This window comes from Pristiophorus japonicus, chromosome 18 (assembly GCF_044704955.1).
Source record: "Pristiophorus japonicus isolate sPriJap1 chromosome 18, sPriJap1.hap1, whole genome shotgun sequence".
NCBI lineage: Eukaryota > Metazoa > Chordata > Chondrichthyes > Pristiophoridae > Pristiophorus > Pristiophorus japonicus.
The window spans coordinates 12986461-13010629 of NC_091994.1; the positions used below are offsets into that span (position 1 = coordinate 12986461).

The 24169-nt window shown below is 44.2% G+C and overlaps 1 protein-coding gene across 1 annotated transcript; it reads right to left on the reverse strand.

Moving 5' to 3' along the window:
* Positions 1-618: 618 nt before the first annotated feature.
* gamt (guanidinoacetate N-methyltransferase) lies at positions 619-13232 on the reverse strand. The gene is made up of 6 exons (XM_070859663.1): positions 12721-13232; positions 9345-9490; positions 7974-8037; positions 4886-4953; positions 3737-3847; positions 619-835 (listed from the first exon to the last, which is right to left on the reverse strand). Exons 1-6 carry the CDS (start codon positions 12899-12901, stop codon positions 695-697), a joined length of 711 nt encoding a protein of 236 aa, XP_070715764.1. The 5' UTR covers positions 12902-13232; the 3' UTR covers positions 619-694.
* Between the last annotated feature and the right edge of the window lie 10937 nt (positions 13233-24169).

Below are 24169 nucleotides of genomic sequence, written 5' to 3' on the forward strand. Positions count from 1 at the left end.
TCACCTTTGGGCGTAAAAACTGAATTTGGCACTTTTGAGCCTGCACCTAACGCCTGGCGGTAAAACCAGCGGTGACACCACCTCAAAAACGGCGGTACCAAATTTCGAGCCCTAATTGTGTGAAGGAGGAGTTGCCTGCACACACATTAGAAATCAGTGCTATTTTCTTGGGATATAGTTATACTGCCACTTTTGAATCTATAATCCAGCAGCTTTGGGAGCACACCAATGCAAAGTGGCAGTCTAACTCCAAAGACTACCAAGTGCTCTTAACGGTACAAGACCCCTTCCAGGAGGTCACTTTGAGTTGTCACCAAGTGCAGTGTAGCTTCACCTTTTCTCTTTTTGTTGTATGTTCCAAGGCGCTTCTGCACCAACTTCTATTTTAAAAACTGCTAGAAAATAAGACATTTGGTGAGGGCGAGGTTGGGAATGAAAGGCAATTGTGGGAACGCACATTTTAAAATCTGTGAAGCTATTGTATCAATACTGATGGACGTTCTAAAAATGTGACACCAATCATCCAGTCTCGTTGCTTAGTAATGCATTCAAGTCACCATATTAATCATGTTCAACATTTTTCATTGTATCCCAAAGAAAACTCCGTTGGAACGGGTGTAAAGTTAATAATTAAAGGATGCCTTTTATTACTGTACTGATGGTTCTTCACAACAGTGCTAGTAAAGGTTGCTGGTTAGTGTTTAGTTATCGTGGGTGTGATCATTTTATGAAAAGAGTAGTATCTACAGTCTTTGGGAGGGCAGATGTCCATCACAGTGGTCTGAATGTTCTCCTTCTTGAAGCCAGCCTCCACCAACAGAAGCACTTGGGTTTCCTGGACAGATTAAAGGTGAAAGTTATTTTTGGAAATGTGAAACAGACTGCACTGCATATCCCAGAAATTCAAGATGGTATCCTTATTTACACAAAAACATAAGCAAAAGCCTATATAAGTGAGGGATAATGGGGTAGGGAAACGGAACACTTTCCATCTCCAGCACTGGCTGTTACCATCAGGTAAGATACAGCAGCATAGATGCAGTGTAAATCTCCCTCTGTTCTGCCACAACAATGTACAGTATCTCTACCTCACAAGGCCATCCCTTACTGCACTATTTTCCATCCCATTGAGCATCCTCTGATCTCTCAAAGTGAGATTGCCAATTTGATGTTGATTGACATGAAATTAGGACAAGTCTTGTGGGTCCATGGTCACTAGAAACTGGATTCAGGCGGCCCGATTTAATAAACGGCACGAATGGCTTCCTTCTCCCTCTTAACAAGATTTTACACAGCCTGGAAACTGTCATTGCTCTTAAATGTAAATCTTAATGCTGAAGTGGCTTTGAGTTACTGATTTGTGTGGTAAGCCTTTAAGTGACATTCTCATCTCTGAATCATAAGGTTGTGGTTGAAGCCTCGCCACAGGACTTGAGCACATAATCTAGGCTGACACTAGGGACCAATGTTCCCTGTAATTTTTTTTGGGGGGGGGGCCACATGGCCCCTTTAACGGGCTAAGCGGCCCATTCACAATTCCGCACGGGCGGGTTTTTCAATTTAAAACCTGGTTTGCCAGCTGCGCGGGACCTCGAGCGCTGTGCAACCGAAAGGGAATGTTGCTAGGGAGTGCTGCATTGTTAGAGATGCAGTCTTTTGGATGAGACGTTAGACCGATGCCCCATCTGCCTGTCCAAGTGGAGTTCTCCCCCTGCCCTGGCCAATATTTATCCCTCAACCACCAGCGAAACATATTTAAAAAAAGGAGGGAGAGAGAAAACAGGGAATTATAGACCGGTCAGCCTGACATCAGTAGTGGGTAAAATGATGGATTTAATTATTAAGGATGTCATAGCAGCACATTTGGAAAGAGGTGACATGATAGGTCCAAGTCAGCATGGATTTGTGAAAGGGAAATCATGCTTGACAAATCTTCTGGAATTTTTTGAGGATGTTTGCAGTAGAGTGAACAAGAGAGAACCAGTTGATGTGGTGTATTTGGACTTTCAAAAGGCTTTCGACAAGGTCCCACACAAGAGATTAATGTGCAAAGTTAAAGCACATCGGATTGGGGGTAGTGTGCTGACGTGGATTGAGAACTGGTTGGCAGACAGGAAGCAAAGAGTAGGAGTAAATGGGGACTTTTCAGAATGCCAGGCAGTGACTAGTGGGGTACCGCAAGGTTCTGTGCTGGGGCCCCAGCTGTTTACATTGTACATTAATGATTTAGACGAGGGGATTAAATGTAGTATCTCCAAATTTGCGGATGACATTAAGTTGGGTGGCAGTGTGAGCTGCGAGGAGGATGCTATGAGGTTGCAGAGCGACTTGGATAGGTTAGGTGAGTGGGCAAATGCATGGCAAATGAAGTATAATGTGGATAAATGTGAGGTTATCCACTTTGGTTGTAAAAACAGAGAGAGACAGACTATTATCTGAATGGTGACAGATTAGGAAAAGGGGAGGTGCAAAGAGACCTGGGTGTCATGGTACATCAGTCATTGAAGGTTGGCATGCAGATACAGCAGGCGGTTAAGAAAGCAAATGGCATGCTGGCCTTCATAGCGAGGGGATTTGAGTACAGGGGCAGGGAGGTGTTGCTACAGTTGTACAGGGCCTTGGTGAGGACATACCTGGAGTATTGTGTACAGTTTTGGTCTCCTAACTTGAGGAAGGACATTCTTGCTATTGAGGGAGTGCAGCGAAGGTTCACCAGACTGATTCCTGGGATGGCGGGACTGATGTATCAAGAAAGACTGGATCAACTGGGCTTGTATTCACTGGAGTTCAGAAGAATGAGAGGGGACCTCATAGAAACGTTTAAAATTCTGACGGGTTTAGACAGGTTAGATGCAGGAAGAATGTTCCCAATGTTGGGGAAGTCCAGAACCAGGGGTCACAGTCTAAGGATAAGGGGTAAGCCATTTAGGACCGAGATGAGGAGAAACTTCTTCACCCAGAGAGTGGTGAACCTGTGGAATTCTCTACCACAGAAAGTTGTTGAGGCCAATTCACTAAATATATTCAAAAAGGAGTTAGATGTAGTCCTTACTAATAGGGGATCAAGGGGTATGGCGAGAACGCAGGAATGGGGTACTGAAGTTGCATGTTTAGCCATGAACTCATTGAATGGCGGTGCAGGCTTGAAGGGCCGAATGGCCTACTCCTGCACCTATTTTCTATGTTTCTCTGGTCATCTATTTCAGTGCTGTTCGTCAGATCCTGCTGTGCACAAATTGGCTGCCCCATTTGCCTATATAACAGTGACTGCCTTCCAAAAAGTAATTGAGCACTTGAGGGGTAGCCTGAGGATGTGAAAGGTGCTATATAAATGTAAGTGCTTTTTCTCCTCATTTTTAGCCTATACTTGGGACGTTTCACTACATTAAAGGCACTATATAAATACAAGTTGTTGTATACATGTGATTTTTAAAAATACGGTCGAATTCTGAAAGTGGTAAGACAGCTGCAGAATAAACCTGATGGCCTTTGCATGCTCCTGGCGCAAGAACTTTGGGTTCAAAGCATTTCTCGTCCACGCAGAACGAGTAAGATTGCTTTTACGGTAACTGAATGAAAAATGCAAGGTCTTTGGAGTGCACAGGGAGTGTAGTCAGCTGGGGCGTTTGTGGCTTTCGAAAGGATCAAATATATGGGTGCAGTTTGGATCTGTCCCACAGTACATGGTGGCTCCAGTCATTTGGAAGAGAAAGATGGGCGTGTGTTTGATTCCTACCTGGAACATTTTCTCAATGTCATTATACTTTCCCTTCAGTAGCTCTCCCCAGGAGGTGAGGTTGCAATATGAAAGGACGCCACCGGGCTTCAGCAAACGCAAAGCGTGACCCTGAAAGAAAAGGGAAATTAGAAGGGCTTGAACAGTTGCAAATAAAAGCAGAAAATGCTGGAAATACTCAGCAGGTTAGGCAGCATCTGTGGAGAGAGTCAACGTTGACTGACTTGCTGAGTATTTCCAGCATTTTCTGTTTATATTCCAGAGTTCCAGCGTCTGCAGTATTTTGCTTTTCCTTTCACAATTGCAGTTTGATTTCGCTGCATTTTCTCTGTGACCTTCCCAGCTTTACTACATTATACTAATCAATCTCCCATATCATTGCATAAGGAGAGTCAATATCAATTTAATATTAAGATTGGGGCAGGGAGATAACTAGATTTAGATGGAGGAGAGACTCGGCATTGTAATACATGGAAGGATGTAAAGTTGCGGTACTTACGTGAGAGATACCCACTAAACTTGCCAGAAAAGGTTAGGGGTTGCCACTCAAGTGCAAGTGAATTTTTAACTACATGCTACGTCTTAATTACTCCTCCCAAATGAGCAACATTTTGATCTATTTCACCCCCCCCCCCCTCTTAGCAGCATTTCTGGCCACCCCCATCACCCAATTGAGGAGTGTTCTCAAACATCTGTGTCTCCATAGAGCAATTACTACAAAACAACCTCTCTGACACTGAACATTAATTTCTAGAAGTGTGGTGTCTCATTCCTTATTGGAGACTTACAAAAAATGTTTTGTAAATGTTGCTTTTTTCCTTCTGTCTCTTATCTCTTAATCCCATCTTTCTTTCCCTCTCTTTTGCTTTCTATACATGATTTGGCATTGGATTAACTATTCTAACTTGCACTTCTGCGTGCCTCGGTAAGAATTCTTCAATCTGATTGGTTAAGGAGACACACGGTTGCTTGTCCTGTTCACAAAGGTCCTAGATTCCCTGTAAGGGCACCGCGCTGTTTCGGATTTCTAATCGCTGCAAGTTCCAGTGCAAAAGCCCACAGAAAGACTGGAAAAGTGCAAGTGTAATCAGCAGCTCACGCTGTTCATTGGCCGCTGACCACAAAATCCGGGCCACGGTCTGCACTTACCTTTATAAAAGCAAACTGATGTGTGTGCCAGGTTTCTTCTGACAATGGGTAAGTATCATAAAGAATTCCTGGAAAACAAATTCAAAAGGAAAGAATTCTTGTTTGTTTTCACATCCTGAGATCAAATATGATAACTTGCATTTATATAGCGTTTTTCATGTAAGACGTCCCAACGCGCTTCACAGGAACGTAATCAGACAAAGAAATTGACACCGAGCCAAAGGAGGACAAATCTTGGCCAAAGAGAGGTTTTAAGGAGCATCCTAAAAGGAGGAGAGAGGTGTGGAGAGGTTTAGGGAAGGAATTCTAGAGTTTAGGGCCTAGACGACTGAATGCATGGCCGCTAATGGTGAGGCGAAGGAAGTTAGGGAAGTACGAGGTCAGAGTTGGAGGAAAGCAGAGATCTTGGAGGATTGTCGGACTGGAGGAGGTTCCAGAGATGGGGCAGGGCGAGGCCATGGAGGGATTTGAGCAGAAGGAAGAGAATTTTAAATTTGAGATAAACCCAGTAGCTTAATGCAGACCACCCTGTGCTCTGCTGAGCCATACTGACCTACGGGGGTCCCAGTTTCGATTGCTGATCCATGCCAGGTTGGCTGATCTCAGCAGTCGAATGCTACAATTAGCCTCAGTGCCACTTGGCTAGATACAAGAAAAATGAGCCGGGATTTCAGCTCCTGATCACTAGCCAGTAATCCCTGCTGGAAAATGATCGTGTGTAGATTTCAGTGGTGACCGAATCAGGCTCGACTCCGTGGCTAAGTAGCTTGTTGGCACAAACAGCCTGCTGAGTTCCTGTAGGTGGGTAAGAGTCGCTGCCTTCAAGGGAGGATGGGAGAAAAGTTGGTGGGTTGAGAGGAGGAGAAGGGAGAGAGTAAACAAAATGGCGAACATTTATATATTCAGCCAAAATCCCAGTTTGGCATTTAGCATGAGACGATAAGCCACCTGTTGTTGCGTACAGCTCCCAGTATGCATAAGTGAGCTCTGCTCTTCCAGTGAGTAATCTTTATACTCTGTGACTGTGCCACTAAAGGCATCTCTTGGCAGGTTGTCTAAGATGGCTGCCCCATAGATCTAACTAAAGGTTTACAGTTGACCTTTGCTCTCTATCCTTCCAACACAGATGCTCTAGATGCTACAACAGTTGAGGGGCGTGGAGCAATTCTGTTCCACACTCTACACGTGTTATACAGCACAAGTTGCAATCAAATAAGGAGCATTTTTAAACATTCAACCTGTCAACACTATTGAAATCATCGCACAAAGTACTGAATTTTACTTAATCTGCCATTTTGTTTATCGCCTGTAATTAAGAATGACTCCCTTGATCTGAACCATACAAACATGTTCACTTCTTGTGCAGATTACTGTAATGGTGTGATTTAGAACACAGGGCTTGTACTGTATACAGAAAGACTAGAGGTCAAAAGGGCACTATAAACACATAGCTGTTCTAGTGTTGCCGAGCAGCCAACTTACTTGGAGTCTGCCCAACAAATTTTCTTTAGCAGTACTGTCACAGAAATTACCAATAATAGACCTCGACTGAAAACAAAAGCAAAAAGTGCATGGATAGAGGGTAGGGCTGGAAAATGTTCCATTTAAGTCCAAGACCAAACAGGTCTGTTTATTTAGTGTTTTAAATCCCTTGTTTCCTATTATCCAAACTACAGGTACTTGTTTTCTTTACTGAAATTGGATAGTTTATTTTGAAATATCTCCCTACAGCAAAATCATCTGCGATATGGCAAAGTTTTTAAACCAAAAACAATCCTGGCTCTTACTCTGCTTATTTTATTTCTCCCCCTGTGAAGCAATTGATTCCAATTCTGGCTATTGGTCTGTAGGTACCTCATCCATGTCACCATTATTTTTGATGGTGATTTCAAGGCTATTCAGCTGCAGCTAATATCATAGCCAATGCTGTTCTCACTCAATAATCCCGAGAGTGTACACTTCCAGCACGGTCTCGGGATAGTAATTGGGAGCTGGCACTCTTTGCAATTCTCTTCCCCCGCCCAAACTGGGCGCCGAGGTACAAACTGGCATCCCGACTTAGATTGGCTAACTCAGCACAGATAGGGACTCGAATCTGGGAATCCTCCCAGTCAAGATGGTTCACTGTCTCAACTCACTGAGCCATTATAGGACATGGCAAGCTTTTCCATCAGGCAGCTAGCACTGAAAAGAGGTTCTTTGAGAATTTTGAACGGAACCTCTTCACCGCAATTCCACTTAAACCAGTGTGAGATATATTCATATGGCCAACCATCCTGTGGATAGTTGATATTCCAAATACAGGGTAGATCCTATAAACAAAATAGTCCAGGTTGTCTAAATTGGACAGTCTGTATATATAAAATACAGGTTGATGCTGTACTGATGTTCTGATCACTAGATCTCACCCGCCTCGTCATTAAATATTCACAAAATATTCCAAGGACATCTAGGAGCAGAACATTTAAACCAAGGTCTTTCCATTTTAATTCCTTAAATCTGCCCTTCAGCACCGCCCCCCCCCCCCCCGCTGGAGATATCTGCGCTCCTCCAATTCCGACTTCTTGAGCATCCCTGATCTTAATTGCTCCACTATTGGCGACCGAGCCTTCAGCTTCCAAGGCCCTAAGCTCTGGAATTCCTTGCTTGAATCTCTCTCTCTCTCTCTTACATTATAAGTGACTACAGTCCAAAAGTACTCCATTGGCTGTAAAGCACTTTGAGACATCTGGTGGTTGTGAAAGGCGCTATATAAATCCAAGTCTTTAAGACACTCCTCAAAACCTACTACTTTGACCAATCTTTTAGTCATCTACTCTAATATCTCCTCATGTGGCTCGGTGTCAAAATCTGTTGGTAACACTGCTGTGAAGCGCCTTGGGATGTATTGCTACATTAAAGGTGTTATATAAATACAGGTTGCTATTAATATACTACTGAAAGTTAGGCATGGTGATTTAAAGGAACTCCTGACTTCAGAACCCGACATCTAAACATAAATTCTGCCATTAGTAAAGAGAATATTTGTTCAAATTTGTTTACATAGTCAAAGATTTAGTAAAAGATAAAACACTAATGTCAAACTTACCATCAAAATGTGAATCTGGTAACGTTGTGACTACATCCTCCCAGAGCCCCTTGAGAGGAACAACCTGCATTGGAAAATGTGTAAGACTGATTAAAATTATGGGCAGCTTAGAAGTGTCCTTTCCTAATGATTTGGACATTCGCAAGAAAATGGGATTTAACCAGGTGGCTCTTATGGAGAAAAACACTGGCACAGACTCGATGGGCCAAATGGCCTGTTTCTGTGCTGTAACATTCTAGTGCTCTGTACCCTTTGCCATACATAGGAAAGACAGACTTGCATTTATGTAGTGTCCTATAATCTCTTAGAAATATCTCAAAGCACTTCCCATACACTGAGTTACTTTGAGGTGCAGTGTCTGTTGTCCTGTTGGCAAGGACTGCAGTGATTTTGCATTCATTCAGCAAGAACCCACACACAGCAATTAGATGAATGACCAGGTATTCTGTTGTGACGATACTTGTTGATGGAGGAATGATGGCCATGATTCCAGGAGAATTCCCTGCTCTTCAAGTAATCCAGTGGAATCTTTAGCATTCACCTGAGCCAACAGAACAGGCAGACATGGTATCAGTTTAATGTCTCATTGAAACAGGAGTGGGCCATTCAGTCCCTCAAGCCTGTTCTGCTTCTCATCCAAAGGACAGAACCCACAACAATGCAGACTTCATCTTAGAAAATTGTTTAGTGAACAGCATAAATTATTTTCAAAATGATGAGTCTGTCTGCAAACACTCTGATTCCTACATTAATGTGCTTGAAAAATTGCTGACTGTGATGTATTTTAATGTGTGGATATATTGGTGAGCTCTCTATTGCAGAATTGTACAACTTCTGTGCAAATTATCCATGTCATACATGATTAGATTTAAAACATTTCTACATTCATTTTTCCCAACTGAGCTTTATTCCAGCCAGGAGCTGGAGAGAGGGCAGGGCAATGAACAAGAGGTGAAGTTTGAGTAGAGCGAGATGAATGATGCATGTTTTGCCCTTCCCCGTCATGGAATGGCTCACTAGACCATGGTACTCGATCGATCTTTGCCACCTTTGCCTACATAATAATAGCCTCAATGATTCTTTGCAACTTTAGTGCTTCGAAACATGTTAAAGTGCTATATAAATGCAATGATTTTCTTTGTTGAGGCGGTTCGATGGTACAATTATATTTGAACATTGTCCCTTCATCTCTGGGATTTTGGATTGAATCTAGTCAAATTTGATAACATCCCAAGTGAAATGAGTTTGGTCGAGCAGTTTCCCTACGACTTCCAAGCACAAAACCAGAATAAAAATCACCAACATTTAAAAACACTTTAATGATTGGAAGAACTGAGGAATTATCCAAATGTGTAGTCAGAGGGCACTCACCTTGTGCGGTTGCTTCTTAGCCCACTCCTTCAATCTTTTAAACACACCATCGTTACATTCAATGATCCAGTGCTCTTCAATATTAAAGGACTGTATCTTAGTGGCTGCAATTGCCATTCCAAACCCAATTTCCAGAACACGTCCTCCTAAGCCAAGAGAAAGCGCATTGGTCTTTACTGTTTTTTACCCCTCGTCAGTTGCTCCACAACTTACTACTTCAATCCAGTGTGTTTATGTCTGTCATTGCAGCTGCAACAGTGCTGGCAGAATCTGTTTCACAACTGGGAAATAGGGTTAGAGTAAACAGCTGTTGGGTTAGCACATCTGTAGACACTGATAAGTGGCAGTTAATATTCGTGCCACACTGCCAGGCAATGACTATCTCCGACAAGCAAGAGTCTATCCACTGCCCCTTGACATTCAGCAACTACCATTGTTGAATCCCCCACCATCAACATCCTGGATGGTCACTATTGACCAGAAACTTTACTGGACCATCTAAGCACATACTGTGGCTGCAAGAGCAGGTCAGAGGCTAGGTATTCTGCGGCGAGTGTCTCATCTCATGACTCCCCAAATCCTTTCTACCATCTACAAGGCACAAGTCAGGAGTGTGATGGAATACTCTCCACTTGCCTGGATGAGTGTAGCTCCAACAACACTCAAGAAGCTCGACACTATCCAGGACAAAGCAGCCTGCTTGATTGCACTCTAACCACCACCTTGAACATTTACTCCCTCCACCACCGACGTACCGCGGCTGCAGTGTGTACTGTCTACATGATGCACTGCAGCAACTCGCTAAGGCTTCTTCGGCATCACCTCCCAAACCCGCGGGCAGCAACCACATGCAAACACCATCACCTCCACGTCCCCCTCCAAGTCACATACCATCCTGACTTGGAAGTATATCGGCTGTTCCTTCATCGTCACTGACTCAAAATCCTGGAACTCCCTAACAGCACTGTGGGAGTACCTTCATCACACGGACTGCACCGGTTCAAGAAGGTGGCTCATCACCACCTTCTCAAGGGCAATTAGGGATGGGCAATAAATGCTGGCCTTGCCAGCATCCCATGAGCGAATTTTTAAGAAAGACTTACAATGAGCTACTGTGCTAGCTGGCACATGTGTTGTAGCAGACCACTAGATATTTACACTGGCCCAATCGTCTCATCTATTGTAGTTCACTAACTTCTATACCACCAAATATTAAGCAGCAAAACTGCCTGAACGAGACAGCTGGGACATTTGAGGAGTAATAAAAAGTGTTGTCACACTGGTGGAACCATTACTCCAGCAAGGAGTCACCACCTTCCAGGCAACAGGGAAAGAGGATAAAACTGGCAGAGAAAGTAAAAGGATAATGTTCCAATAAAATATTTCAGTTGCAACTTATAGTGACCCTTAAAATCAATGTTACAGGACAGTGTGTAATGAAAAAATTGTAAAACACAAATCCTGTAAAACGATGCATTTTGCAAAATACTTGAAGAAAATGCACACTTCCCTTTCTTTAAAGGACAGCACAGGGGACATGGTCATGTTACGGAGCCTGCCCCCTGTTGCAACTGTTACAAAGCCGTCTTCTCAGCTTTTGAATGAGTGACACATGAGTGTGCAACCGATAAGCATGTGACAAGACAAGATGGAAGTTTTGACCAATAACTTTACACGCAGAAAATCTGGAAAGCAAAATCTATTCTGATTGAATTAAAACGTTAAAATGCCCCTTTCCAAGCCATGGGAGTGAAATTGATTTTCATCTTCATATTTGGAATGAAACGCACGTATCTGCATTCTCAGCCAGCCACATACCTTCACTGAGGGCTGACCATGTGCTTCAGAGCAATGTTGCATTCAGAGACGTTCTGTGATTTATATCATCTAACTCACTTAGTGAAACCACAGGGCGAGATCAGTCTGAGTGACAATCTGCTAAGTTAACATGCATTGTCTGCATGCCCGACACAAGACTGCCAAAGCAAGCGCTCTACTCTGAACTCCTACACGGCAAGCGAGCCCCAGGTGGGCAGAGGAAACGTTTCACGGACACCCTCAAAGTTTCCTTGATAAAGTGCAATATCCCCACCGACACCTGGGAGTCCCTGGCCAAAGACCGCCCTAAGTGGAGGAAGAGCATCCGGGAGGGCGCTGAGCACCTCGAGTCTTGTCGCCGAGAGCATGCAGAAAACAAGCGCAGACAGGAGCGTGTGGCAAACCAGACTCCCCAACCACCCATTCCTTCAACGACTGTCTGTCCCACCTGTGATAGAGACTGTAATTCCCGTATTGGACTGTTCAGTCACCTAAGAACTCACTTTGAATGGAAGCAAGTCTTCCTCGATTTCGAGGGACTGCCTATGATGATAACATGCATCAACTGAATGTGACGGTTGTGAGCTGTCGAAATCCCTATACATTCCATTTAGTATCAATGCCCTTTGTCCCTCCCCCAATATTAAGAACATTTCGATTATAATTTTCTCAAAAGTCTAATCCAGTTTCTTTATTTGTGTGTGAGTGCTCTTGGTTACTGATACAAAGGGGCTCCCTCAGTTACACCCAGTCCCCTCACCCACGACATATGCCTGAGTGCAGAATAATGAACAACTCGACACATTATAGTTTGTGGGCAATTTCCCCTGATTCTCATCAAACCTTTTTTTTCCAAGTGAGCACAGAAGTGATTGCACCAGAGAAGATTGTCCTACCGCACCATTTCACCTTGTACTGACACCGCAACTCTCACACAAATGGTGCAAATATGACTTCAAAAGTTGATACACAACGAACAATCCGAGTGGCAGTCGCCAGATTAACCAGCTCCAGTACAACAAACCTGCCACCATCCTGCATTGGCCAGTGGACTTAAAAGTAGGTGAGATAAACTGCTGGTCAGATACATGATAAGTTCCCAAGAATGTGTCAAAATAATCTTCTCCCTGGGTATAAAATAGAAGAAACTGGGCGATTAATTAAAGCCCATTTGTGTTTATAATTAATTAAAGCCCATTTGTGTTTATAATCTGGTCAGCCTTAAATCTCAAATGTCGACATATTTTTAAATACTGAACCCTCGCGTGCACAAATTGACAGAGTGACACTCCCCGGAACTAAAATTAGTTTGTTGCTGCAAGAACTAATTTTAGTTTTTTTTTAATCAGCGAGAGAGCCTCGATTGCAAACGCTTGGTGGAGGACACAGAGGCGGAATGATAATGTTGGGGAAGGAGGGAATATTAAAAAAAAATAGTGCACTTGTCCAACAGGGGTGACCTGGATTTTAAAATAACAATTCAGGTGAGCAGCATTTTATAAAAGGAGGGGATAGCACAAAGAATGCAATTGGGTTGAAAGGGAGTTGGGAACAGTACCTTTCGAGGCTGCAACGGTGGCGAGGGAATGCATGTACGGAGTCTCCCAGCGCTCCATGACTGGTTTGCCCAGGATCTCCAAGTGACTGTCGGTTTCATCGTACTCGGCGCTCGCCACCCTCCAGTCGGGTTTGCAATCTTCCCCCTGCGAGAAGATTGGGATCTTGCTTTCCAGGCTCATTTTGCTGCAGTTAGGGTTGGGCAGGCACTTGGGGGAGAAAAGGGGGCGATGGAGGGCGAGGCTGAGCTATAAGAACTCACAGAGTTGTGCTGACATTGCACGTTGCTTCTGCACCTCCCCCTCAATGCAAAGCTGACATTGTGGCAGATAGATAGCAGTCCACAGCAGCTGGGGCCCCCAGCAGGTGTTACTGAGCCCGACAGAGGAAGAGAGGCTCCGATAACGTTATTGTGCTGTTTTTAAAAAAAAACACACTTTCTGGAGAAGTTAACCCCTTGATGGATCACAGTGTCTCCAGTGCCTCAGCTAAATGACCATTTGTGGAGTGCTCACTCTCTCTTAGGTGACTTCGATGACTTGCTTCCACACTACTATGAGTTCTCCAGTGACTGATGAGACCAATATCTATATTAACGACTTGGAAGAAGGAACTGAGTGTAACGTAGCCAAGTTTGCTGACGATACAAAGATGGGAGGGAAAGCAGTGTGTGAGGAGGACACAAAAAATCTGCAAAAGGACATAGGCAGGCTAAGTGACTGGGCAAAAATTTGGCAGATGGAATATAATGTCAGAAAATGTGAGGTCATGCACTTTGGCAGAAAAAAATCAAAGAGCAAGTTATTATTTAAATGAAGAAAGATTACAAAGTGCTGCAATACAATGGGACCCAGGGGTACCTGTGCATGAAACACAAAAGGATAGTATGCAGGTACAGCAAGTGATCAGGAAGGCTAATTGCAAAGGGGATGGAGTATAAAAGCAGGGAAGTCTTGCTACAGCTATGTAAGGTATTAGTGAGGCCACACCTGGAATACTGCGCGCAGTTTTGGTTTCCATATTTACGAAAGGATATACTTGCTTTGGAGGCAGTTCACTAGGTTGATTCCGGGGATGAGAGGGTTGACTTATGAGGAAAGGTTGAGTAGGTTGGGCCTCTACTCAATTGGAATTCAGAAGAATGAGAGGTGATCTTATCGAAACGTATAAGATTATGAGAAGGCTTGACAAGGTGGATGCAGAGAGGATGTTTCCACTGATGGGGGAGACTAGAATAAGGGGCCGCCCATTTAAAACAGAGATGAGGAGAAATTTCTTCTCTCAGAGGGTTGTAAATCTGTGAAATTCGCTGCCTCAGAGAGCTGTGGAAGCTGGGACATTGAATAAATTTAAGACAGAAATAGAGTTTCTTAAACGATAAGGGGTTACGGGCAGCGGGCGGGGAAGTGGAGCTGAGTCCATGATCAGATCAGCCATGATCTTATTGAATGGCGGAGCAGGCTCGAGGGACCGTATGGCCTACTCCTTCTCCTATTTCTTATGTTCTTATATTCAGTCTCTATCACGGGTGGGGCAGACGATGGTTGGAGGGACGGGTGGGTGGGGTGCTTGATTTGTCATGCGTTCCTTCCACTGTTTGCGCTTGGCTTCCATGTGCTCCTGGCGAAGAGACTCGAGGTGTTCGGCGCCCTCCCGGATGCTTCTCCTCCACTTTGAGCGGTCTTGGGCCAGGGACTCCCAGATGACAGTGGGGATGTTGCACTTTTTCAAGGAGGCTTTGAGGGTGGCCTTGAAGCGTTTCCACTGCCCACCTGGGACTCTCTTGCCGTGTCGGAGCTCTGAGTAGAACGCTTGTTTTGGGAGTCTATTATCGGGCATGCGGACAATGTGGAGTGCAAGTGACAGCAGACCGGCTAGTTGACTGTGAAGGGCATCACAGCTGAGCCTGATTCTGTCCTACATCCACATTTGCTCACAAGTACTTTCTGAAACACAACAACAACAGCTTGCATTTATATAGCGCATTTATATATAGCAAATAATAAAAAATTCTAATGGAATGCTGGCCCTTATATCTAGAGGACGAGAGTACAAGGGAGTATAAGTTATGCTGCAGCTATACATCACTCCTGGAGTACAGTGAGCAGATCTGGGCACAATATATTGGCCTTGGAGGGAGTGCAGCCTGGATTTACCAGAATGATGCCGAGACTCCAAGGGTTAACTTATGAGGAGAGATTACATAGCTAGGGTTGTATTCCTGGAATTTAGAAGGTCAAGGGTTGATGTGATTGAAGTTCTCAAGATATTAAAGGGAATGGATAGAGTAGAGAAAGGAATACTATATCCGTTGGTTAGGGAGTCTTGGACTAGGGCGCACAGTCTAAAAATTAGAGGCAGGCCTTTCAGGAGTGAAGTTAGGAAACACTTCTACACTAAAAGGGTGGTGAAAGTCTAGAACTCTTCAATAAATGGCAATTGATGCTAGGTCAATTGTTAATTTTAAATCTGAGATTGATAGATTTTTGTCAACCAAAATTATTAAGGGATATGGAGTTAGGTCACAGATCAGCCATAATTTCATTGAATGGCGGAATAGCCTTGAGGGGCAAAATGGTTTACCCCTGTTCCTATGTTCCTTTGATGTAGTAAAATGTCCCAAAGCGCTTCACAGGAGTGCAATCAGAAAAAAATAGACCGAGCTACAGAAGACAACATTAGGACTGGTGACCAAAGATTTGGTAGGTTTTAAGGAGCACCTTTAAAGGAGGACCTTCGGTCACCTGAGGAAGAGAGTGTTTGAAGACCAGGACCTCAAATCCAGCACCAAGCTTATGGTCTACAGGGCAGTAGTGATATCCGCTCTCTGATATAGCTCAGAGACCTGGACTATATACAGCAGGCACCTCAAAATGCTGGAGAAGTACCATCAGCGCTGCCGACGCAAGATCCTGCAAATCCATTGGCAGGATAGATGCACCGTTAGTGTTCTCACAGGCCAACATCCCCAGCATCAAAGCATTGGCCACACTTGATCAGCTCCATTGGGAGGACCACATCGTCCGCATGCCTGACACGACTCCCAAAGCAAATGCTCTACGTGGAGCTTCGACACGGCAAGCGAGCCCCAGGTGGGCAGAGGAAATGCTTCAAGGACGCCTTCAAAGCCTCCTTGATAAAATGCAACATCCCCACCAACTCCTGGGAATCCCTGGCCCACAACTGCCCAAAATGGAAGAAGAGCATCTGGGAGGGCGCTGAGCACCTCGAGTCCCATCGCCGAGAACAAGCAGAAACCAAGCGTAGACAGCGGAAGGAATGTGTGTTAACCCAGGCTCCCCACCCACCCTTTCCTTTAACCATTGTCTGCCCCACCTGTGACAGAGACTGTAGGTCTCACATTGGACTCCTCAGTCACCTGAGAACTCACTTTTAGAGTGGAAGCAAGTCATCCTCAACTCTGAGGGACTGCCTATGATGATGATGAAAGGAGGACAGAGAGAGGTGGAGATACAAAGAGTTTTAGGGAGGGAATCTTAGGGTCATGATGGCTGAAGGCACGACCGCCAATGGTGGGGCGAAAGAAGTCAGGGATGCACAAGATCAGCCATGATCATAGTGAATGGCGGAGCAGGCTCGAGGGGCCGAATGGCCTACTGCTCCTATTTCTTATGTTCTTATGTCCTTACAAGAGGCCAGAATTGGCAGAACGCAGAGATCTCGGAGGGTAGTCGGGGTAAAGTAGGTTACAGAGATAGGGAAGGGCAAAGATGTGGAGGGATATGTGAGAACTTTAACTAGTCGGTTACGTTGGCTTTACCAACTGAGCCATTGGGAGAACTGCCCCTGGTAACATTCGTATATTGTTCCGGGTTAACAGCTGTAAGGGGCCTGGAGCCCTGACGCTCCAGTTAAATATGGGGCTCCCAGTAAAACTCACCATAATGCAGAATAACTGCATACAACTGGTGGATCAAAATATTCTAGCTTTCAAAAATACAGTCAGAAGTGGGCGAGGCAGAATCGTCAGATTTGTTACAGTATAAATACTCACACGTGTCACAGTTCATGTTGGTGTTTTAGTGGATCGAGAGGAGGCTGTGTGGAGTAAAATGTCCCAAAGCGCTTCACAGGAGTGCAATCAGAAAAAAATAGACCGAGCTACAGAAGACAACATTAGGACTGGTGACCAAAAGTTTGGTAGGTTTTTGATGCCCGGGCCCCCAAGAATTCGTATTCCTTCCAAATAAGTGCAACCAATAATCTTACTTTACTTGCAATGTCTGTCTGTCTTATCAGTCAGTCTGTCTGTCTGTCTTTTTTTTGTTTTGTTCCTGGGATGTGGGCGTCGTTGGCATTTATTGCCCATCCCTAATTGCCCTTGAGAAGGTGGTGGTGAGCTGCCTTCTTGAACGCTGCAGTCCTTCTGTCTGCCGACAGAAAAGTCTCGTGTCCATTATACATCAAAGTGCCAAAGGTACAAAATGAGAAAGCAACCAGCCTTTGCTGGTTCTTGAGATTTCAGGGCTTTGCCAGATACTTCTCGTGTGATCAGTAGATTTATTTCGAGTAAAAACACACAATGGCAGGAAGCCAACGTGGTAGAAAATGTTGGGAATCCGCAGCAGAAAAGGCAGGTTTTGATGGTTCAGGTTTTTCCGAGCAGCTCCAATGAAGGGAATAGCTCTGGAACCGGTCTTGTCACTTTGCAGGTGCTGACTGAGCTGCTGTGTGTTTCCAGCGTTTTCGGTTTATGTTTCAGATTTCAATCACTTTTCATTAGGACGGCAGATTTCACTTGATTACAGAACTGTAGAACTTTACAGCAAAGGGGGAGGCCATTCAGTCCATCGTGATTTTGCTGGCTCTTTGTTTGAGCAATCCAACAGAATTTCCACTGCCTGGCTCTGTCCCCGTAACACTGCGTCTTCCTCTGCTTCACCTGCTCACTGCTCCACCCTTAAATACACAATGGTTTCTGCCTCAACTACTCCCACAGCAAAGCTGGTGGTGGCTTGCAAGGATTCAGGACTGTAAAAGATAATGCAGTGGCGATCTTCTCAACCACTGTGATAGAGGCTGTCTCCAATCGGTTCAAGTCCAACTTCAGGGACTTGAGCACAAAAGTATCTAGGCTGACACTCCAGTGCCCTGCTGAGGAGTGCTGCACTGCCGGAGGTGCCGTCTTTCAGATGAGACATTAAATCGAGGCCTCATCTGCTCTTTCAAGTGGACGTAAAATATCCCATGGCACTATTTAGAAGAAGAGCAGGGGAGTTATCCCCGATGTTCTGGTCAATATTTCGCATGCCAGACATGAGACTCCCAAAGCAAGCGCTCTATGCGGAGCTCCTTCACAGCAAAGGAGGGCAGAGGAAACATTACAAGGACACCCTCAAAGCCTCCCTGATTAAGTGCAACATCCCCACTGACACCTGGGAGTCCCTGGCCAAAGTCTGCCCTAAATGGAGGAAGTGCATCCGGGAGGACGTTGAGCACCTCAAGTCTCGTCGCCGAGAGCATGCAGAAATCAAGCGCAGGCAGCGGAAAGAGCGTGCGGCAAACCAGTCCCACCCACCCTTTCCCTCAACGAATATCTGTCCCACCTGTGACAGGGACTGTGGTTCTCATATTGGACTGTTCAGCCACCTAAGGACTCATTTTTAGAGTGGAAGCAAGTCTTCCTCGATTCCGAGGGACTGCCTATGATGATGATGGTCAATATTTATTCCTCAATCAACATAACAAAAAAACAAATTATCTGGTCATTATCACATTGCTGTTTGTGGGAGCTTACTGTGCGCAAATTGGCTGCCGTGGTTCCTATATTACAACAATGACTACGCTTCAAAAGTACTTCATTAGCTGTAAAACGCTTTGAGATGTTCAGTGGTTATGAAAGGCGCTATATAAATGCAAGTCTTTCTTTCTTATGTCCAGGTGCACATAACGGCCTGTGTGATTTGGTCTCGGCACCTCTGTAGTTCGGATCACAGGTTGCCTCTATTATTGGTTGGAAATAATGCTGTCTACTATTTATTTATATTGCGCCTTTAATGTTGTAAAGGTTCCCAAGGCACTTCACAGGAGCGTTATCAGACAATATGACACCAAACCACATTAAGAGATATTAGAACAGGTATGTTTTATTAATAATAACTTTTATTTATATAGCGCCTTTAATGTCATAAAACATCCCAAGGCGCTTCACAGCAGTGTTACAAGACAAAACACATAAACTTGACACCGAGCCACAAAAGAAGAAATTAAGGCAGATGACCAAAAGCTTGGTTAAAGAGGTAGATTTTAAGCAGCGTCTTAAAGGAGGATAGAGAGGTTTAGGCAGGGAGTTCCAGAGCTAGGGGCCCAAACAGCGGAAGGCAAGGCCATCGATGGTTGAGCAATTATAATGAGGGATGTTCAAGAGGGCAGAATTTGAGGAGCGCAGACATCTTGTGGAGTTGTGAGGCTGAAAAAGATTACAGAGATAGGGAGGGGCGAGGCCATGGAGGGATTTGTAAACAAGGGTGAGAGGAGGAGAGAGAGACGGAGAGGATTAGGAAGGGAATTCCAGAGATTAGGGCCTAGGCAGCTGAAAGCACGGCCACCAGTAGTGGAACAAAGGAAATGGAAATTTTCTGATAACTAAGGAGGAACAGGAGATAAACAGACGCCAAGTTGTAAAAACGCAACTGATGAGTTTGAGAAATACTTGAGAAAAGCAAATTACTAAAGATGCTGCAAATCTGAAATAAAGTACAGGTATGCTGGAAATACTCAATGGAGTAGGCAGCATTTGTGGAGAGAGAAACAGAGTTAACGTTTCAGGTTCAGTTCATCGACCCGAAACATTAACGCTGTTTCTCTCTCCACAGATGCTGCCTGACCTGTTGAGCATTTTCCAGTGTCTTCAGTTTTTATTTCCAATAATGACCTTTGTTGGGGGTGATTAACTGTTACAGTTTTAGAGATACTGTATAAATATATCAAGCTTACAAAATTATGAATTTATGCATTCTACCCCATTAAAAATACCATACTGCAGTGAGCTCATGGAATTAAGATAAATTTCTCATTCATGTAGAAGTTAAAAAAACTTCTGCACTTAATTGATTATGCAATAAAACTTCTGCATTATCGATTATGCAACAAAAATGTCCATCCGCTCATTGGAAGTCAATGTTGTCATGTATGCAAACTCTTTGTATTCACTATGCAACTATGTACCACCTGAGGGCGCTGCTGTTGGAGGCCCCAGGGGTTATCTGCCCAGGTGTGCAGGGGCATATAAAAGACGATCAGCCATACTGCCCCTCACTTTACAGTCGTATTAAATGGACTGAAGTCACACAGTTCTTACCCACAGTACATGGCCTCGTGGAGTTATTCGATGGTAATTGCAGACATAACAAATGTCATGAAAATGTACGCAGCACTGACCTTCACCAGTGACTGGTGTGAATGCATCAGTTGAGGACTAGGCATGGCAAAGGTCAATCAGGGCATCTGTGGTTGGCCAACACATCCAGTGAAGTACTTTTGGAGTGTAGTCACTGTTATACTGTGGGAAATGCGGCAGCTAATTTGCACCCAGCAAGCTCCCTCAAACAGCAATGTGATAATGACCAGATAATCGGCACTTAGAAAATCATAATATGATTGGGCAGAGTCAACACCGATTCATGAAAGGGAAATCACACACTGTGGTCTGCTCCAAGCTCAGTAATTGGTCCTGTGCTGGTATATTCTGCTGCAGCGGTACAAAGCCCTAGTTAGACCACACCTGGAGCACTGTGAGCAGTTCTGGGCCCCACGCCTTAGGAAGGATGTGTTGGCCTTGAAGGGAGTGCAGTGTAGGTTTACCAGAATGATACCCAGACTTCAAGGGTTTAGGTACGAGGAGAGGTTACACAAATTAGGGTTGTATTCCCTTGCATTTAGATGGTTAAGGGGTGACCTGATCACCCCCTTTCAAGTTATTAAGAGAAACAGACAGGGTAGATAGACTATTTCCACTGGTTGGGAGTCTAGGACTAGGGGGCATGACCTACAAATTAGAGCCAGACCTTTCAGGAGTGAAATTGGGAAACACATCTACACACAAAGGATGGTAGAAGTTTGGAACTCTCTTCCACAAACGGCAATTGATGCTAGGTCAATTGTTAATTTTAAATCGGAGATTGATAACTTTGTATTAACCAAAGGTGGGAATATGGAGTTTAGTCACAGATCAGCCATGATCTCATTGAATGGCGGAACAGGTTCGAGGGGCTCAATGGCCCACTCCTGTAAAAGAGCCTGTCGGTTCTTCAGGCTCACTACCAGTACTTTTCCCGTGTATGTGATGTAAAGCATCAGCAACTAAAGCAAACATTTCCGCGAGAAAGGACGTGTTGAGATTCAGAGTATTGAATTTCCGAGTAGCAGTTCAGTATTTAACAGTTCTAAGAAGAGTAGAACTTCTATTTATATAGCGCCTTTGATGACCTCAGGGCATCCCAAAGCAATTTACAGCCAATGAATCACTTTTGAAATGTAATGTGGAAAATGTGGCAGCCAATCTCTGCACAGTAAGGTCCCAAAAACGGCAATGACCGGAAATCTGTTTTTTCAGAAGATGTTGATTGAGGGATAAATATTGGCCAGGACATCAGGATGAACTCACTTGTTGCTCTTTTAATAATCTTTTACATCCATCTGAGAGGGCAGACGGGGCCTCGGTTTAACATCTCATCCAAAAGACGGCACCTCCGACAGTGCAGCAGGGCAGTGCTCCCTCAGCACTGCGCTGGAAGTGTCAGTCTAGATTTTGAGCTCCAGTGTCTGGAGTGGGACTTGAACCCTCAACCTTCTGACTCAAGGGTGAGAGAGCGCTGCCCACTGAGCCACGGCTGGCACCTTATGACCATAGTGCTGGAATACAGACAGCGGGTGTTTTTTTTTCTGTCAATAACTTGTTCTGGGGAATGGGGAGCAGCTCAATACGGCATGTAAGTGGCCAACCTTCACATGGAAGCCTACACACTGAGCCCTGGTGGCTATTTTATAGTGAAAGACACCACAGCCAAGCCTAACCCAATGTCTGCACATCTGTACCTTCCAGCAGGGATCTCTGATTGCCAATCTGGAACAATCAGGCTTACCTGGTTGATATATTTCTAATCATCATCATCATAGGCAGTCCCTCGAATCGAGGATGACTTGCTTCCACACCAAAAAGTTCACAGGTGTTTCAACGAAGAACCTAATATTCCAGGTCCCGAACTAAATCTTGAAGGGTGGAAGATGCCTGTGCGTGGATTTTTTTAACGTGTGGTGACCATTGCAAATCAGCCACGACACGAGCTTGACAGAGCTAAGTCTTGGTCCAGTGGCAAGAGTTAACCAAGACGACTGGAGACCAGCTCTGCTGCATGGACCTAGTGCGCACACATATCACAGGTTGGTAACTAGAGAGCATACATTTAAGATAATTGACAAAAAAAACTCAAAGAATGAAAGACTTGCATTTATATAGTGCCTTTCACAACCACTGGATGTCCTAAAGCGCTTTAAATCCAGTGAAGTATGTTTTGGAGTGTAGTCACTGTTGTAATGTGGGAAACGCTACAGCCAATTTGCGCACAGAAGCTCCCACAAACAGCAATGTGATAATGACCAGATAATCTGTTTTTGTTATGTTGATTGAGGGATAAATATTGGTCAGGACACCAGGGATAGCTCCCCTACTCTTCTTTGAAATAGTTCCACAGGATCTTTTACATCCACCTGCGAGAGCAGACGGGGCCTCGGTTTAACATCTCATCTGAAAGATGGCACCTCTGACAGTGCAGCACTCCCTCAGCACTGCACTGGAGTGTCAGCCTAAATTTTTGTCTTCAAGTCCCTAGAGTGGGATTTGAACCCACAACCTTCTGACTCAGTGCTACCCACTGAGCCATAGCTGATACAGAGTAAAAGGAGAGGTTAGGAGTCCTTTTTACTCAGAAGATTGTTAGGTCATGGAAAGTGGTAAAAGCAGAATCTATAATAACTTTTAAAGGGAATTAATAAATATTTGGAAAAAAATAAAAGGTTATTGGGAAACATGGAACTGTCGACCAGTTCACCTGACATCAGTAGTAGGGAAAATACTAGAATCTATTATTAAGGATGTGGTAACAGGGCACTTAGAAAATCATAATATAAGTGGGCAGAGTCAACGCGGATTCATGAAAGGGAAATCATGTTTGACAAATTTAACTTTTTTGAGGTTGTAACTAGCAGGGTAGATAAGGGAGAACCAGTGGATGTGGTGTATTTGGATTTTCAGAAGGCATTCGATAAGGTTATTACACAAAATTAGGGCTCATTGGATTGGGGATAATATATTAGCATGGATAGAGAATTGATTAATGGACAGAAAGCAGAGAGGAATAAACGGTTCATTTTTGGGTTGGCGGGCTGTAACTAGTGCAGTGTTTGCTCCTCAGTTATTCACAATCTATATCAATGAATTAGATGAGGGGACGGTGTGTAATGTATCCAAGTTTGTGGACGATACAAAGGAGATGGGAAGGTAATTTATGAGGAGGTTGCAAAGAGGCTTCAAGGGGATATAGACAGATTAAGTGAGTGGGCAAGAACATGGTAGATGGAATATAATGTGAATAAATGTGAAGTTATCCACTTTGGTAGGAAAAATAGAAAAGCAAAATATTTTTTAAATGGTAGGAGATTGGGAACTGTTGGTATTCAAAGGGACCTGGGTGTCCATGTACACAAATCACTGAAACATGCAGGTACAGCAAGCGATTGGGAAAGCAAATGGTATGTTGGCATTTATTACTAAAGAATTGGAGTATAAGAGTAAAGACGTCTTATTGCAATTATATAGGGCCCTGGTGAGACCGCACCTGGAGTATTGTGTACAGTTTTGGTCTCTTTACCTAAAGAAGGATATACTTGCCTTAGAGGGAGTGCAATGAAGGTTACCCAACCTGATTCCTGGGATGTGGGGATTGTCCTATGAGGAGAGATTGAGTACACTCGGCTTATATTCTCTCGAGGTGATCTCATTGAAACATACAAAGTTCTTACAGGGTAGATGCAGGGAGAATGTTTCCTCTGGCTGGGGAGCCTAGAACCAGGGGTCACAGTCTCAGGATAAGGGATCGGCCATTCAGGACTAAGATGAGGAGAAGTTTCTTCACTCAGAGGATGGTAAATTTTTGAAAATCTCTACCCCAGAGGGTTGTGAATGCTTAGTCATTGATTATATTCAAGACAGAGATCGCTAGATTTTTGGATATTAAGGGATATGGGGATAGTGCAGGAATGTGAAGTTGAGGTAGAAGATCAGCCATGATCTTATTGAATGGCGGAGCAGGCTCAAAGGGCTGAATGGCCTACTCCTGCTCCTATTTCAAATGTTCTTATGACATCCTATCTATAGATTGCTCATCGTACGACATACTATCAAGAGTATTTAAAACACATAAAGTGAAGCT

Coding starts and splice junctions, on each gene's coding strand:
- gamt (XM_070859663.1), bottom strand. CDS start 12,901: ATGAGCCTGGAAAGCAAGATCCCAATCTTCTCGCAGGGGGAAGATTGC. Junction 8,038..9,344: donor CTAAGAAGCAACCGCACAAG/GTGAGTGCCCTC, acceptor TTTCCAATGCAG/GTTGTTCCTCTCAAGGGGCT. Junction 3,848..4,885: donor ATCAGTTTGCTTTTATAAAG/GTAAGTGCAGAC, acceptor CTTTTCTTTCAG/GGTCACGCTTTGCGTTTGCT.